The 18083-nt window shown below is 36.3% G+C and overlaps 2 protein-coding genes across 3 annotated transcripts in view; both read left to right on the forward strand.

The window, feature by feature from the left end:
• Positions 1-2690, forward strand: part of LOC123869273 (serine/threonine-protein phosphatase 6 regulatory ankyrin repeat subunit B) — a 43424-nt gene extending 40734 nt beyond the window's left edge. For both annotated transcript variants that reach the window (XM_045912112.1, XM_045912111.1), the window contains exons 17-19: positions 431-559; positions 1351-1486; positions 1862-2690. In XM_045912112.1, the coding sequence (XP_045768068.1) occupies positions 431-559; positions 1351-1486; positions 1862-2088 (492 nt within the window). In that variant the 3' untranslated portion in view covers positions 2089-2690. The remainder of the gene's footprint in view (positions 1-430; positions 560-1350; positions 1487-1861) is intronic.
• Positions 2691-6739: 4049 nt separating this feature from the next.
• Positions 6740-11865, forward strand: LOC123869740 (lipase member H-like). The gene is made up of 7 exons (XM_045912739.1): positions 6740-6767; positions 6918-6987; positions 7381-7636; positions 8158-8306; positions 9386-9597; positions 10222-10375; positions 11641-11865. Exons 1-7 carry the CDS (start codon positions 6740-6742, stop codon positions 11717-11719), a joined length of 948 nt encoding a protein of 315 aa, XP_045768695.1. The 3' UTR covers positions 11720-11865.
• Positions 11866-18083: the final 6218 nt, after the last annotated feature.

An 18083-nucleotide genomic window follows, 5' to 3' on the forward strand; every position in this document is an offset into this window, starting at 1 on the left:
CCATATCTCAAAAGGAAAAAAGGAACCTTATAAGATCACTTCATTGTCTGTCTATCTGTCATTCTGTATGTCTGTCAAATCAAGGAAATCAATAGAATAGTATAGAATAGAATAGATTTTTATTCAAATAAACTTTTACAAGTGCTTTTGAATCGTCAAATAATTTACCACTGGTTCGGAATGCCCTTCCTGGTTTCCTTGAAAGTTTTCTTTCCAAAGTTCATGATTCACACCTAGAATCATAAACTTTAGCAGGTATTTTACATTGTCTTTTAGCACAAGTAAAGGGAAAAATCAATGAATTTATGATTACATCACAAAAAAAGTGTTGTTTCTTGTAGAATGGGATGGAACCATTCGTGTGCACTCGACCTTCGTGTGTCGAATGGCACTTGAACGTTTTTCAAAAAAGGAAACCATTATATTTTAGGCGCAATCAGACATAGAGTGGAAGTACGGACTGTCCAAGCTGATCCGGAACATGCATCGAACTAACACCGCGCCATCTCCTCTGAACCTCGTCACCACTTGGCTGATGTGGCTCATACACAGGTGTAAGGTATGTAGTATGTTAGACTGCAGTTAAAAATTATTACAAAATCTGACTTCATAATCTTCTTCTTTCTGGACTGGTTTCCGCATTTAAACGTTTCCGTCTGTTGTGCGTGCGTTGCCCCTCCCCGCCGAAGTGTGTTCTTCGTCTTGTCCTAATCCCCGTTATGTGGAATCAACATGTTTTTTTCTTCCACTCATTTCTGTCATTCGTTAACGCATTACCCTCTACTTTCCAGGCATATAATCCTCTTTCCCGCAATCTATCCTTTTCTTTGGTCTTCCTCTCCTCTTTTTCCCTTCCATATTATTATAGATTTATACGTATTTATGACTACTAAGCTTACACATCTTACGACTCGTACCAAATAAATCGTCTTTACATACTATTTGTCTAAATCATTAGTTTTTAATTCCTTGACCTCTGATTTTCAAAATATCTTTATTAATTAATAAATAATTAATGATCATTCAAACTGGAATAATCCAATTTAATTCCTATCGTTGAGTGAAATAGAGTATTCTGACTTGTCATGAAAATTTTACAGACATTCCCTATAAAATCTAAATTGTATAAAAATAGCCCTGAATCACTCACTGACTGACTCCTCAACACTCTGCCAAAATCCTTGGTTTGTCAAAAAATTCAATGCTGAAATATTTGCTGCTATAAGCTGATTTATAAAGAGATTCCCTTCATAATGTAGATGAGGCTGGATTTTTCAAAATTCCTACAGGATCGAAGCAGCAGGCCGTGTCTAGTACTATTATTTAACATAATCTATTATATCAATACAGGAGCGGCTGAACAAGAAGAAAAGGCCTAGCTTGGTTCATATGATCGGACTGCAGCGTCCAGACCAGATGAGCGCCAGGTCCAAAGCTGGCGCCAAGTGGCTATCTAAAGTCAAGAGAGGACAGGTTGTTCCTAAAGGTAGGGAAATAATACATTAATAATATTGCATCAGTTGGTTTACATATTCTATAAGTACTTAAATAAAAGTTTTTTTTAATTGAAAATATATTACAATAAAACTTAAAGCTAGCTGCATGATAAGCATGTACGCGTGAAATGGTGCCAAGAATAGCATTTCCACGTTGGACAGCCAGGCTGATCCTTTGTGCTGAAAGCCCTTCTGTCACCAGATGAGGCTATTAACCGCGGTGAAATGCGAATTGTAAATATTTTTATACATCAGGCTTTCTCGTGGAATGCTCTAAGTGATGGTGGATGTCACTTCAATCAGCCAAGTCGTTCGGAATTTACACACGCAACACAACAATTAAAGATTGACAAAATATATTTCAGATTCAACACGCCTCTCCGTAGTTCACCTGAGTCCTCTAGGCTCTCAAATGAGCTTCAGCAACATGACGAGGATAGAGAACGTAGTGGACTGGGAGATAATCGCTAAGAAGTATCGAGCTCTGATGAGGGATGAGCCAGAGGAGCCGGTGAATAAAGACAACGAAGCAGACACGGTTGAAGACGAGTCGGAGATAGTTCCTAACAACATCGCCGCTGCACCGCCTTGAAGAGAGAAATATTATGTATTTCTTGGATATTTTAATTAATGTGAAACTACCTGAAGTCGAATCAATTTTCAGCTATACCGAGTTAAAGATGATGTTAACAAAGGAAAAGATGATTTGGAGTTAACCATTGTACTTGTAATGATTTTAATATTTTTCTAAAAAAACCTTACATTAAAATTAAGAGTTAATGAGTTGGAAAAATTATTCATGTCTTCATTTACCACTCATACTTGATATAATGATAGTAGATTTTTTATTTTATATAGATTTAAATTACCTAAGTTAGTTAATTAATTACTTCAACTTATAGACAAAGGAAGGAAAGCAAATTCTTGCGATATAAAAAGAGATTAAATCCGAAAGGTAGATTAGGAATTGAAAACGTCTAGTCACAACAGTCTTGTCATAATGTTAAATTATTTTAGTACTCGTATAAGCAACGATCTCTTTGTAGTAGGTACGTAAGCATAAGTTTTTTTTACTTTGATTTATCAATTTTAATGTGTTGTGACTCGAGTGTAATTAAAAATAAAGTATTGTACAATGTAGAGTTCAATATAGCTTTCATATTAAGTGATCCATAGGACTCAAACTCCCGTCATGTAAAATATAGAAATAACAAGTGTAAATTAAAAATTTTCAACACCCCCGACAAATCATTTTCAAATAAATAATTATGTATATCTAGGCTTGTATCTAGGCAACGTCCATCTTGACAAAATGACATTTGTCAATTGACACTTGAATATTATGAACCTAAGGGTTATCTAACCTTCTTTTCTACAAGAAAACTAGAAAATAGCTGATAACTTTTAAACGGCTGAACTAATTTTTTTGGATTATAGCTAAGAACACTTTCGATCAAGCCACCTTTCAAACAAAAAAAAGTAAATTAAAATCGGTTCATTCGTTTAGGCGCTACGATGCCACAGACAGATACACAGATACACAGATACACAGATACACAGACACACAGATACGCAGATACACACGTCAAACTTATAACACCCCTCTTTTTGGGTCGGGGGTTAATTAGGCGAACTCATTGCGAAGTTATAATATTATGTTCTAATTTAATAATATTTTTTAGTAGAATCGAATATTTTTTTAATAAAATGTATAAAGTTTCGTAGTATGAATAATAAAATACAGTATAATACTAACAAACGATGGAATGTGAAAATAAAAATTAGAGTCGAATAATTGTGTAATAAAATATAATTAGAAAAATACAATCAAATAAATGTATAGTAATAATTAGGTACTTAATAATTCTTACAATATTTTTGTAAATAAAAATGTTGCGTTTTTATGTACCTATGTTTCGATTAAAATTACTGTATAATATTATGTTAAAGTTTTTAATTACCTTCCTAAGGCATTATACTTGAAAAAAATAAGTATTATCGTATTTTAATATTTTTAATATTAATAACGTGAAAAAGAATATTTTTTTATAATTATCTAATAAAAAAAATACTCTTTGGACCGACGATATAAAGCGGCTGGCGGGAAGTGACTGGATGAGGAAGGCTGAGGACCGGGTGTGGTGGCGCTCTATAGGGAAGGCCTATGTCCAACAGTGGACATCCACAGGCTGATGATGATGATGATCTAATAATACAAGGAGACCCTACCCCCCGGCTTCGCTCGAGTGGCATTTTTGAAAATCGACGAGGGGGTGGAATTTCCAAAAATCCTGAAACACGGAGGTACTTCTTCATTTTTGCCTAAAAGGCTAAATACTAATTTTAATAGATATAACTTGAAAATTGACGGTGTTGCATACAAACTTTCATCCCCTATTTATACCACTGCACTGAGGGGGCGGAATACCTAAAACTCCTCAAACATGTATTTCTTTATTTTCATCACCTATTAATTTATCTAACTATGAAGAGTGGAATGCCCCAAACTAATTTCTTAGTGAACGCCTGAAGTCATAGACTAGTGATGTGGGGCACCACTTTCAAAGTATTTTTTTTAAAACAACCTTCTGTCAAGATTTAACGTTTCTAACCCTTCTTAAACTTAGACTGGCCGTCGATAGATCAGTCAGTCAGTCAGGATAAGTTTTTCTATATAAAAGTACCTAAATAATGGTCGATAAATTAATGCAGTATATTTCAATTCCTTTATTTATAAAAGCCATTTACATTAGATGAGCTATAACTCAGTGTTTATGAAGTCTGACAGCCTATCAGACTTCATAAACTTTATTTAACGTACCGGTAGGTACCTAAGTATTTATGAATTCTGGGCCCATCCAATGTGAAGAAGTGTTTTCATTATACAGCTGCGGTGATGTTTACGTAGCTTACGTTTAGACCTCCGCCAGCTGAATAAAGATGCCATAATGGCAAATATTTGGTGACATTGATAAACTTTTCGGTAAAAATTTGCATGCTTATCAGTTAAATTTTATTTATTTCGAGGGTTCCTCTGAAAAGTGTAGAAACAATCTTTTCTAAAATATCTTGAAAAAGGTACCTAACGTTAATTTATTTATTTAAATGCATTAGTCACATATCAGCTAAAAATACAGGTTACAATTTATGGTCACAATCTTTACACAGACATAGACAGACAACAAAGTGATCCTATATTTAAAGGTTCCGTTTTTCATTTTGAGGTACGGAACCCTAATTATTAAAATCGGTTCATATTTGGCAGATAAATCGCGTAACAAACATACAAAAAAACATACAGTCGAATAGAGAACCAATTTTTTTTGAAGTCGGTTAAAAAACATAGCTATAATAAACGGTACTGAAAATAGTATACGGAACAATCTACCAGTTGAGTCTTACAGGCTTGGCAGACTGAAATCAAAATAAATTAAATTCTGTCTTGTTTTTAGGGCTCCGCACCTCAAAAGGAAAAACGGAACCCTTATAGGATCACTTTGTTGTCTGTCTGTCTGTCTGTCTGTCCGTCCGTCCGTCCGTCCGTCCTTCGTGTCTGTCAAGAAAACCTAAAGGGTACTTCCCGTTGACCTAGAATCATGAAATATGACAGGTAGGTAGGTCTTATACCTAGCACAAGTAATGGAATAAATCCGAAAACCGTGAATTTGTGGTAACATCATAAAAAAATAAAAAAATAAAAATGTGTTTAAATTTTCAAAGTAAGATAACTATACTAATTGGGGTATTATATGAAAGGGCTTTACCTGTACATTCTAAAACAGATTTTTATTTATTTTTATGCATAATAGTTTTTAATTTATCGTGCAAAATGTCGTAAAAATACCCGAGTACGGAACCCTCGGTGCGCGAGTCCGACTCGCACTTGGCTGGTTTTTTTGTTTACACAAGAGGAGCACAGAACAGCTTGTATACCTATATTTATAATCCAAAACACTCACGATAGTTTAAATGTTAAAATAGCTTCTACCTACCTACGTCTGAAAAATGTGGATCAATACTTTGTTGTCAATTTTAATAATTTCATTGGGTAAGGTTTTTTTATTTACTTCAAAATTAATTGGTTATAAGACACGGTTTTAATTGGGTATAATGTACGTATAAAATTATTATCTACAAGTCTACTAAATATTTTTCTTGAAATATTTTTTTTTTTCATTTGATATGCCCTTTTTAAACCCCGACCCAAAAAGAGGGGTGTTATAAGTTTGACGTGTGTATCTGTGTATCTGTGTATCTGCCTGTGGCATCGTAGCGCCTAAACGAATGAACCGATTTTAATTTAGTTTTTTTTTGTTTGAAAGGTGGCTTGATCGAGAGTGTTCTTAGCTATAATCCAAGAAAATCGGTTCAGCCGTTTGAAAGTTATCAGCTATATTCTAGTTACTGTAACCTTCACTTGTCGGGGGTGTTATAAATTTTTAATTTACACTTGTTAAAGTTATATCTTCAGAAATGACAACGAGAACGCAACTTCTAAATACCGATAAATCACTCGCGATCAGTACTAAATCCTAATTGCTATACCTACCTAGGTTACTCCTGTTCGTAGTTTAGTAAACAGTAGATCTTTTAAAATGTAGGTAGTCGACTCTAGCCTAATGTACCATGTGCCTAATTTACTTTGCGAGTGGCATAAAATTAATTACATGCCATTAATTTCATCAATTATTTCACGTGTTCTTACATCTACTTTCATAGTGCATGCATTAATTTCATGAAACTAAAAGTTTCATACTCGACACGATTTTAGGATTCCGTAGCCAAATGGCAAAAAACGGAACCCTTATGGATTCGTCATGTCTGTCTGTCTGTCCGTCCGTAATGTCACAGCCACTTTTTTCCGAAACTATAAGAACTATACTGTTGAAACTTGGTCTTCAAAAATGATATTGAGGTTTCCACTTTCAAAGTCGTAACATGTCCCCCCCACCCCCTGTAACTTCTAAAATAAGAGAATGATAAAACTGAAAAAAATGTATGATGAATATAACCATGCAAACTTCCACCGAAAATTGGTTTGAACGAGTAAGTAGTTTTTTTAATAAATCTTAATAAAAAAAAACATAAAATACACTATTATTAAAACATCGATCAAAGTTACAACGAACTACAAGAACTTTTATAATATGATGTTACTTGCTGCTACAGAACCCTTCATGGTTGAGTCAGACTCGCACTTGGCCGTTTTCTTTTTGATGAAACTAGTGTCATGAGCCTAATTAATGATCTTCAGGTTAAAACACGGACTTGGTAAGAACAAGTAGGTAGGGGAAGATGCGACTAAATGTAAATCTAGTTAAGTATTATTGCGAGTAGAACATAAAACTAAAATCGTTTCTTTCTAAAATTGGTGTCTAACTCACGAAATACTTGATGTATAAGATAAGTCAAACATTACAGGTGCAATACATATTATAGCGATAGAAGCCACTGATAATAATGACAAAATTCTTCGCTGCTATATTAATGGGTGAGTTTAATTTTTATTTAATTAGTATTGAGTAGCTTTCGTAGCAGTCAAACTCAACAAGGTCAACCAATAATAAATTAATCAAACAACCTCTTGCCCCAAAGCATATTCAGAGTGTAACAGTTGTACATAATCTCTTAACCTAGTGATTAAAACGTTGGCCCCTTATTCTAAGGTCTATTCTAGGTTCTAGTTTCGATCCCGGGCTCGCACCTCTAAATTTTCGGAGTTATGAGCGTTTTAAACAATTTAATATCACTTGCTTGCAATAAGGAAAACATCGCGAGGAGCCTGAAGAGTTCTCCATATAATGTTCTCAAAACTGTGTGAAGTCGCCAATCCGTAACATACGCGAAAGTCTCGGGCATCATCTAATAATATATTTTTTTTCAGATCCTTTTCTACATTTCAAGACTTTAGTTTTGACAATCCTACACCTTTGCTAAACTCATCATGTTATGACCCGTCAAAACAGACGGTATTTTACACATATGGTTTTGGTGGCAAAAATAACGGTCCCTCTGTAGAAACCCTGTTCAGAGCGTATGTGGCTTTGAACTTCAACTTTATACTGGTGGGTTGGGAGAAAGGCGCTTCGAATGAATCAGGTGTACTTGGTTATCCAACAGCTGCAGAAAATGCTTTAATTGTAAGTATTTCTTCGATTAGAATTTCAAATACCTACTAGTCCAAACTATCCATACTAATGTTATAAATGTGAAAGTGTGTCTGTCTGACTGTCTGTCTGTCTGTCTGTCTATCTGTCTGTCTGTCTGCTAGCTTTTCACAGCCCAACAGTTTGACCGATTTTGATGAAATTTGGTACAGAAATATCTTACATCCCAATTCCCGGGGAAGGACATAATAGGCTACTTTTTATGCCGTAAAATCTAAAAGTCCCCACGGGATTCTTAAAGCCCATCCGTTTAACCGATCTAAATGAAAATTTGGTACAGTGATACCTTGAATCCTGGAAATTAATATACTTAAGCAACTTTTTAACCTGGGAAATCAAGAACCTTCCACGGGCTTTTTAAAAAACCTAAATCCACGCGTATGAAGTCGCGGGAATCAGTACTTAATACCTATAAGCGCTAACGGCTTCTTTACTGTTGGATACTTCAAATTGCTAATTTCAATTACCTATGTAATCATAATTTATTTTTGCAGGACGGGAAACAATTAGGTCAAGTTTTAATAACCTTGACCAATGCTGGATTGAGCGCAATAAGCATTATCTTGATAGGATTTTCACTGGGAGCACATTTTATGGGAGAAGCCGGAAAAGAATTCCAAACAAGTGGACAAATTATTCCATTGTGAGAACAACTATTTTGATTAAAAAGTTAATTAGCCCTAAAACCCGGCTACTACCCGAGAACTGTCGATATATAACGCTCGTTGTATATAGTAAAATTGTTTGTGTGTCGCTTGGTGTATTTTCGCATTGTACTATATTTATATTTATGAACTTAGAATTTTTTCCTCTTTCAATTGATATCTCACTCGATACAACAGAAAAATTCAGAGACCCCCCCCACATTTTTGGGTGTAACATCTGCCATACTGATTTTGTTCGTATAAAGTCTAAATTGACTATCGGTCTCTTCATGTCCACGATCTTCAGTAATAAAGGAACGTATTGTAGAGAGAAGTAGATAAGAACAGTACAACCATAACATACCCATGCGAAGACACTTCTCCACTTCGTCCTAGCGGACTTTTCACGTCAATCGACCAGCCTACTGATTCGCTAATTATTCAGTGTTTAACAATGAATGATAGCCATCGAGCTCGATTGAGATTTATTTTTAATCCATTCAATCAAGATTTTCTGCGTAATTGTGGCGGATTCTTAGGCGTGTTCTAATTGAAACCAGCGATTGTCAGATGTTTTGAGTGGTTACCCCGACGCTGAAGAAAAACCAAAAAGAAGCCGAGAAAATGACAGAAAACCAAGCTACTGAGGAAAAACTTGCGGACCTAGCGGCAATCTCGGTGCAGTCACGTCTCCTTCCGTTTTGGCGAGCCGTACCCAGGGCATGGTTCGTGCAGTTTGAAGCAGTCGTCGATCCACTCAAAACATCTGACAATCGCTGGTTTCAATTAGAACACGCCTCAGAATCCGCCACATAATCTGCAGTCGAATATGCAATTACCAACCAATAGACCAACGAGGCGGTTTAAGTAGAAGCAAATTTTTACACGTAGTTATGGACTCCAGCTGAAACAACTGAAACAGGTTTATTTGCTGGAGTTCTATCCCAAATCATACATAATTCAAAATTTTAATATCAATGTCCTATTTTAAAATACTTACTATTAAATTATGACTGTATTGTATCTACATACTATAATGAATACAACAATAATTAATAACAAATCATTATGTATTCAGGCTTATTGGCTTAGATCCTGCGGGTCCACTATTCTTAGTACGAGGTATAAATCCCCAGTGCGCCGTATTTGTGTGTATTCTCCACACGAATCCCAGCGGACTGGGCACGACTCAAAGTAGAGGCAGGGTGGACGTGTGGCCTAATTGCCCGTCTCGAGTACAACCTGCCTGCGCGGCTGCTGGAGGTGGCATTGGCTTTATGACACCAGAGAGTAATATATTTTTATTATCTGATCTTTTTTTAGGGTTTCTTTTTTCCGTACCTCAAAAGGAAAAAGGAACACCTATAGGATCATTTAGTCGTCCGTCCGTCCGTCTGTCAGTCGTGTCTGTCAAGATAACCTATAGGCTACGTCCTTTGACCAAGAAACATGAAATTTGGGAGATAGGTAGGTCTAATAGACAAATAAAGGAAAAAATTCGAAAACCGTGAATTTGTGGTTACATTACACAGAAAAAAAATTGAAATGTGTTCACGAAAAAATTAATTTACTAAATCGCATACCTTAGACGGCGCAGTGTTCTACATAAAAGTGTAGGTATATCTTGTACGATGGTACTTAGTAGGTACAAGTAGTTAGATGGATCCTTCGTATGTGAGTCCGACTCACACTTGACCGGTTTTTTAATGTATAATAAAAATGTTGCCGAGTCCTTTCTTCCATAAAGCCCTTGAGTCTTCATCATTTAGCCTGGATACACTAATTGTTCTATAGGTTTTATATGCCGTGAATACTTTACCTCTTTATAATTTTGGTGTACCTACAGGTAATACGACGCAGAACGAGACTACCTATTTATTTTGTTCAATTTATTCAGTTTTATTTTTGTTTTAGATATGTGCAGTCATGATACCTCCTGGAGGTACTATGCAGAAGCAATAACGATGTCGAATACGCATGTAGCCAGACCGGCGTCGAGTTGCAGGAGCTTTAGAGCGGGAAATGGAGGCAATCTGACCTTTACGATACAGGTCAACCTTGATACTAGGTACAATTATTTTTTACAAACTTCCTATAAGTAGCGCGCACTATTATATCCCATAAATATCATCATCATTGTCATCATGATCAACCCATCGCCAGCTCACAGCAGAGCACAGGTCGCCTCTCAGAGTGAGAAGGGTTTAGCCGTAGTCTACCACGCTGGCCAAGTGCGGATTGGCAGACTTCACAAATCTTTGAGAACATTATGGAGAACTTTCAAGCATGCAGGTTTCCGCACGAGGTTTTCCCTCCTTCCTTCACCTTTAAAGGATCTCGGGATTCTGTTTTTGGGATCCTTCGCTTGCTCATACAAACACTTGCATCATACAGCAACTTTGTAGGCCTGCATAACGAATAGTTATTTACATGTCACTAAGGGTCATTGCCTGAAAACCAGAGGCAGTGCCCCGTTCAGCCATCGTACTCGTAGATTTTAGAACTGATCTTGAGGAACCAAGGATCATAAACACTGATCGGCTCTTTATCTTCGTTTGTTTTTGTTTGTATTGGCTGAATAAAGGATATTTATTTATTTACATTGATAATCATAATTTTTTTTAAAAAAAAAAAAAAAAAAAAAAAGCTGTGATAGCCTAGTGGTTAGAACGTCCGCCTCCTAATCGGAGGTCGGGGGTTCGATCCCGGGCACGCACCACTAACTTTTCAGTTATGTGCGTTTTAAGCAATTAAATATCACTTGCTTTAACGGTGAAGGAAAACATCGTGAGGAAACCTGCACGCCTGAGAGTTCTCCATATTCTCAAAGGTGTGTGAAGTCTGCCAATCCGCATTGGGCCAGCGTGGCAGACTATGGCCTAAACCCTTCTCATTCTGAGAGGAGACCCGTACTCAGTAGTGGGGCGGAAATGGGTTGATCATGATGAATCATAATTAGATATAGTAAAACTTTGTTTTTGGAAAGAATCTGCTTTCCTTACTGATGGTAGAATCACTATGAATATTTAGACAGACTTGTTTCAGCGCCTAAAGGTAAAAACTATAGGCAAGTCATTCTGAACTGCAGCTTGATATTGAACGAACATACCTAGGGTCGGGCTGGGTATCCCAGGCCAGACTAGCTTTGGTCTGGCTGTGTATTTCACGTCGGACCCGTTTGGGTTCGGCTGGATATCAGTCTCAGATCAGGCCAATGGCTCGTGTGGTCATAGGCAAAGCAGGGCTTCGGTCAGTGCATACTCAGATCAGGCCAATGACTCTTTTTTTTAAGTACAGTACCTAGATTCAAATGAGATCGCTTTCTTATTTCAGCCGGCGTGGAAATTTCTACTACGTCACCAACGCAGCACCTATTTATGGCAGAGGAGTGGCTGGAGCAAATCCGAATTAACTGAAGCATTTTGTCAATCCATGTTAGATAGATGCGTACCGCCCATATTAATTCCTACCCCATATTAAATGCGTCGCACGAAAAATGCGCTTGAATCTACAAGATGTAGAAAGTTTATTTGCAGTTAGTAACTCTCTGGAACTACTGAACCGATTATGAAAATTCTTTCACCAGTAGAAAGCTACATTATTTCTAAGTGACATAGGTTGGTAGTGACCTATGTTATTTTAAAAAAAACAGCCAGTGAAAATTGTAATAAGCTATCTACTCGTGCGAAGCCAGGGCGGGTCGCTATACAATTAAAATAAATCTGTATGTTCTTAAATGTAATTCCGTATATTTTATGTTTTTTCGAAAGGTTTTGTAAGATTTAAATCTGTGCCTCCTAGGACTTATTAAAGAGTATTTAAATTTTTGTTATAAATATCTTATTTTCTGATAATTCTATGTAAAAATCACAAAAAGGGTATAACTCGACTTATCACTCATCCCAAGAGGCAAAGAAATTAGTAACGCACGACAACGGTATCATATCAATCAAAAACACAACCTCCCCGTCTACGTCATGGCGTCTGTCGAATCTAATTTTACAAGTCAGATTGATTTTATAAGCCCGATTTTTATCATTATGGACCTTCTCCTTTTAGAGTTTTTCGTACCAATATACCTAACAGTATGAAATTATTGTACCAGGGCTCATAATATTACAACCCATAATTACGTGGATCATTTTATTTAATAAAACGTTTTGAGTAAAAACTGCATTTATGTATTTCACAAGTTGTTCGACCCGACCATATAAAACAAGCGTATTTTTAAGCGTACGTAAATCCAGCCTCGGGGGACAGGTTTAGTAATGAATGCATTCTTTTAAATCGGTTCCGTTGTCACCTTTTAGCGGAATCTACATTACGACATAAGTGGCGCGAAATTAGTTTCACGACATTAATTCATTATCAATTGCACGTGTAAACGTTTTATTTTGTAATACATGCATCTAATTTCACACATGCAATTAATAATGAAATTATTGCCGTGAAACTAATGTCGTGCCAGTTATTTCGTAATGTAAATTCCGCTTTCGGGCACGGAACCCTTAGGTATATTAAACACTAGCCGATGCCCGCGACTTTGCCCGCGTGGATTTAGGTTTTTCGAAATCCCGTGGGAACTCTTTGATTTTCCGAAAAGTAGCCTATGTGCTAATCCAGGATGTTATCTATCTCCATTCCAAATTTCAGCCAAGTCCGTCCAGTAGTTTTGGAGTGAAGGAGTAACAAACATACACACACACACACATATACATATATCGGCGCAATAATGAGACACGTAATTCATAGATCGAATGACGAGTAGAATCCTCAATGACGCATCGTACGTCGTCGACGTTTCCGAACCCCACACGCTAACCAGCGGCAGAGCGGCATTCATTACGTGTGGTGTTTCGACAGAGTGAAGTAGTGAAAGGACTTCTTGAGTCAGTACTGTGAAAGTGATTTTAAGTTGCAGTTGTAATTGGTGAGTTCGTTCCAATTTGTACAGATAATGTGAATTTACATACGTGTGGATATTGTTGGTTAGAAATGTTGATTAGACGGTTGAGATAGTAGTTACGATGGAGCCAATCTAGTGTAGGGTACCGTCGCCCAGTTACTTGTTGTTATTATAATCAGAGTTCTACAGGTCGGTGATACATATCAGATCTAGTTATAGAATCCCGTGGTGTTTTATGAATTCGTAACGCTGGGTGTTGTATATATCAAAACCGATTCATTATTCTGCGGCTCTGGTCAGACACACTTCTCAGTAGACACGGTCTGTCGTACTTACTGTAGGTTTTAGAGTTGTGGTTACCTTATGTGGTTTCCGTTGGTTGAGGTCATAGTACTAGTTGTGGTAGCTAGGCTAGATGGTCGGTTTGGGACCGGTATAGGGGTGGAAGAGCCGGTCTAGGTAGAGTTGGGGTTTTGTATTTATCAAACAATGATACAAAAAAAAAAAAAAAAACAATGGGATAGTAATGATAAAAAAAAAAGAGGATAAATATTTAAAAAAAAAGGGTAATACCGCAAAAAAAAAAAAAAAAAAAGAAAGAAAGAAAAAAAAAAAAAATGATAATAATATTGTATAAAATGTTAACGTAAAAGCTGAAGTAAGAATATCCTCTGAATATGAATATTACTGAACAATAGACGTGAACTTCATCGAAGTAAACCAATGGGACCAGAAGAAAAGTTTGCCACGATTAACGAACGTTTGGAAAGCGTACCAAAATTTGAAGTACAAAGTAATGTGGCCGTATCGGCTATGAGTAAACGTAATAGTACGGCAAAGTGAGGATTTGACGCGCAGACTGACGTGCTTTTATAAGTTAAGTACTTTTCCATTATTTAAGTGTAAACGGCAAGGCCAATATGAGCGCTGAGGCTCTGAGGCTGAACCAATATTAGCGCTGAGGCTTGAGGTTCCGCCGTCATCACTTTTTACTATCTTTCCGAAGGTGTAAACGTCAAGGCCAAAATGAGCGCTGAGGCTCTGAGGCTGAACCAAAATTAACGCTGAGGTTATGAGGTTCCGGCGTCATCACTTGGGGTTTCAATTATCCTTAAAGTCCATTTGATGTGTGAACCAAAATTAGCGCTGAGGCTATGAGGTTGTAACGTCATTTGTGCTTTAAGATAATTGAAATGTGAAAAAAAAAAGCAGCAAAAAATGGTTACTGAACCGAAATTAGCGCTGAGGCTATGAGGTTCTGATGATCACTTATGTGTTTTCAATTGTCTTGTAATTCATGTGTCAACGTCAAGGCTAAAATGAGCGCCGAGGCTCTGAGGCTGAACCAAAATTAGCGCTGAGGCTATGAGGTTCTGACGTTATCACTTATGTGTTCCAAGATAATTGAAATGTGTTTACGTGAAGGCTATGAGTTAACGTGAAAGCTAATATGGGTGTCGAGGCCCTGAGGCTATGAGATTCTTAACGTGATAAGAGTGTTGAGGAACCATTTTTGATTTCGTAATTATAAGGGTTTATGTGTGTGTGATGTTGGTTTACTAATTTATGCACTTTATTGCAGAGAAAAAGGACGAGAGTAGGCGCAGGGACGCGCCTATGATCAGTATGGCCGTATCGGCGCAATAATGAGACACGTAATTCATAGATCGAATGACGAGTAGAATCCTCAATGACGCATCGTACGTCGTCGACGTTTCCGAACCCCACCGCCACGATAGTATTTAAAAGCGAAGCGGTCCAGCGGAGCGGCATTCTATTATCGACAGTCGAAGTGATAACACGTTGAATTTGTCTACCTTTTTAATTTATTCGGTTTAGTTTGACAGTTAATTGTAACTTTGGTTTAAATGTTGAGTTTCTTAACTTCTTTCAAATTTGTTCGTTTAAGTTTGACGGTTAAATGTAATTTCGGTTAAAATATTGTAAATCGAATCTTATTGTAAATCAAATCTTTGAAAAGAGCAACCGCTGAGTTTCTTGCTGGTTCTTCTCGGCAGGAAAGGCGTTCCGAACCAGTGGTAGATTCATTTGATGATTCAAAAGTATTTGTAAAGGTTTATTTGGATAAAAGTAATATTAAAGATGGTTAAAAGTTTGATAATAAACTGTGATGAATAATAACAATGGCGCGAGTTTTATTGGAGCTAGTTATCCTACTCTTACATATACACAAACTTTCGCCTTTATAATATTAGTGTGATTCTGATATCACCTTAATCACTTAACTAGGTGACCCGCCTGCTCGTTTGCTCGCAATTAATATATGTAATTAGGTATGTATTGAAATAACAATTAAAATAAAAACTCCTTTATCAATATTATTAGGTATGCACCAAAATAGAAGCAATTAAAGATAATACTTGTAATGGAAGCTCATTAAACCAACGTAAAAAATATAATTGGTTCTCTATGCGTTTTAACTAAAGAGTGGGTGAATGTAGGAAATTGTACATGAAAGCATTTACAGATATAAGAATAGATGATCAAGTCTAGATTCTAGATCTTCTTTATCACACTTATATTATACAGACGAAAGTTTGTGTGTATATGTAGGTATGCATGTGTGTGTGTTCGTTACTCTTTCACGCTTACCTACAGAACGGATTTGGCTGACATTCGGAGTGGAGATAGAATATACCCTGGATTAATAAATAGGCTACTTTTATTCCGGAAAATTAAAGAGTTCCTACAGGATTATGAAAAACTTAAATCCACGCAGACGAAGTCGCGGGCGTCAGCTAGCTAAATCCAAAACTGTGTATTATCTGCTAGTTTTTCACGGCTCATCCGTTTAATGGATTTTGACGAAATCTGGTACAGGTACAAAGATAAATATGAAATTAATTCGAATCTTGCTTTTTGTCTCGGAAAAATGAAGATTTCGAAAAATCGAAGGATTTTCTAAGGGATTTTTAAAGGTCCATCTAATCAATTTTGAAGTTTGGTACAGAAATAGCTTACATCTTGGGGACGTATAATATGCTACTTTTTATCCCGGAAAACTTAAATCCACGCGGGAGAAGTTACGCCATCATGATAATACTTATTATGTAACTATATACTTATGTATGTTACCGCTAAAGTGCGTAAACAAGTTAGAGTCGAAAATTACTTACTTGATTGCCCTAGGTAAACTTGTCACGACCAAGCGTTCGATAAAGGGAAGAAAATAGCTGGTTAAGTTATCACACTCATACTTAATAATAAAAAGGCGAAAGCTGTTTATATGCGTGTGTGAATGTTTGTTACTCTTTCACGCAAAAATTACTGGACGGCTTTTGCTGAAATTTGGAATGGATATAGATTATACTTTGGATCAACACATAAGCTACTTCTTATCATAAGAATCCATGGATCCAGTGGGAATTTTTAATTTAATTAAGTCAGAAAAAAAAACATAGTCGAATTGAGTACCTCCTCCTTTTTTGAAGTCGGTTCCGTGGCATGCGCTGCCTAAATACCTAATAAAATTAAAAGTTAGTTAGATACAACATGAAAACAATGAAATTAATAAACTGCAACGATGAACTTACAGTGGTACCTACACAAATTGAAATAAAAGATAATACTTATTTATTAGGCTATTCAAATTATTCTATATAGGTACCTATAAAAGAGCCAGCAAACATATTATAATTTCTATGTTGTAAGCAATAGATATATCTACAACCTGTAAACATGTGGAACACTTTTATTTTCTTGGCATTTTTATTATTTTCTGTGAGTAAGTAAGTTTTACTCTTATTTCTTTAAGCCTTAGCCGTACGCAGACGGACACATTTTCCTGACGGATTTTTTGTTGATGTTATACTGCCTTAGAGAAAGCGCGCACTTCGCACTCTCGCTAAGGCAGCAAAATAGTTTTAAGTACTTATTCAGCAATTCTTCAAGTATTCTTGCGTCTAGCGTTTTCCTCGCTGTAGTGAGCTGAAAAGTTGTTTCGCACGGCTTCAAATCAATTTGCGCTCGTGCCTTTGAATTCCTCGCTACGCTCAGGATTCTGTTTTTAACCACTTTGCAGCCTTGCATAATAAACAACAGCTATAAAAATCTTAAATACACGTGAGCGAAGTTCCTCTGGTAATATTATGTATTAATTTAATACGAGACATATACTGTCCCAACTCCCAACTTTGGAGCTAATTGCTATCAAAATATATTATTTCACATATCTATGATTATTTCACATTACAGATACTCCTCATTCCATGACTTATGCTGCTACTGCTAATACTGATGTTACTCTATACTGCTATGACGGGCAAGTCTTATTTCTTTTATGCCACACAATACCATAAGATATTAGATTTACACTAATATTTTTGAATTTTAACTTAAGTGCCCACTCGGTAGGTATTCATAAATACAATACCTATTGAAGAATCGATAATGTCTATCTACGCAGCGTACAAAACTATAGAGTTGGTCAGTACACACCGACTAGAGTCTGGCTAATGAAAGATGAGACTGAAATCGCCCGGCAAATTTTAAAAAAATTCGGAGGGCATCCCCAAAATTATAGTGAAAAAATTTGGATAACTCACTTTGATACTTAGTAATAAATATTTGTAATGCTTAAATTACAGCATATTAATGTTTTCACATATATCCGTTTTTACAAACCTCTACGTTTTTTAGACCTCATCAAGGGCTTGGGGGTAACTACGATTCCCGGGCACGTTGACGTCCCTGATATATCTTCCAGTTTTATTGTCAAAGAAAACATTTTTTGATCCAATGATGTAATATCGTTTGGTAGACTATTTTTTCAGTGTATTGTGACTTTCGTAAGTGCTTTTATAAGTCTGAAACGAAGAATAAATAAATACAAAAATACAAATACAAATCG

Source organism: Maniola jurtina, chromosome 11 (genome assembly GCF_905333055.1).
Source record: "Maniola jurtina chromosome 11, ilManJurt1.1, whole genome shotgun sequence".
In the NCBI taxonomy this organism is placed as follows: Eukaryota; Metazoa; Arthropoda; class Insecta; order Lepidoptera; family Nymphalidae; genus Maniola; species Maniola jurtina.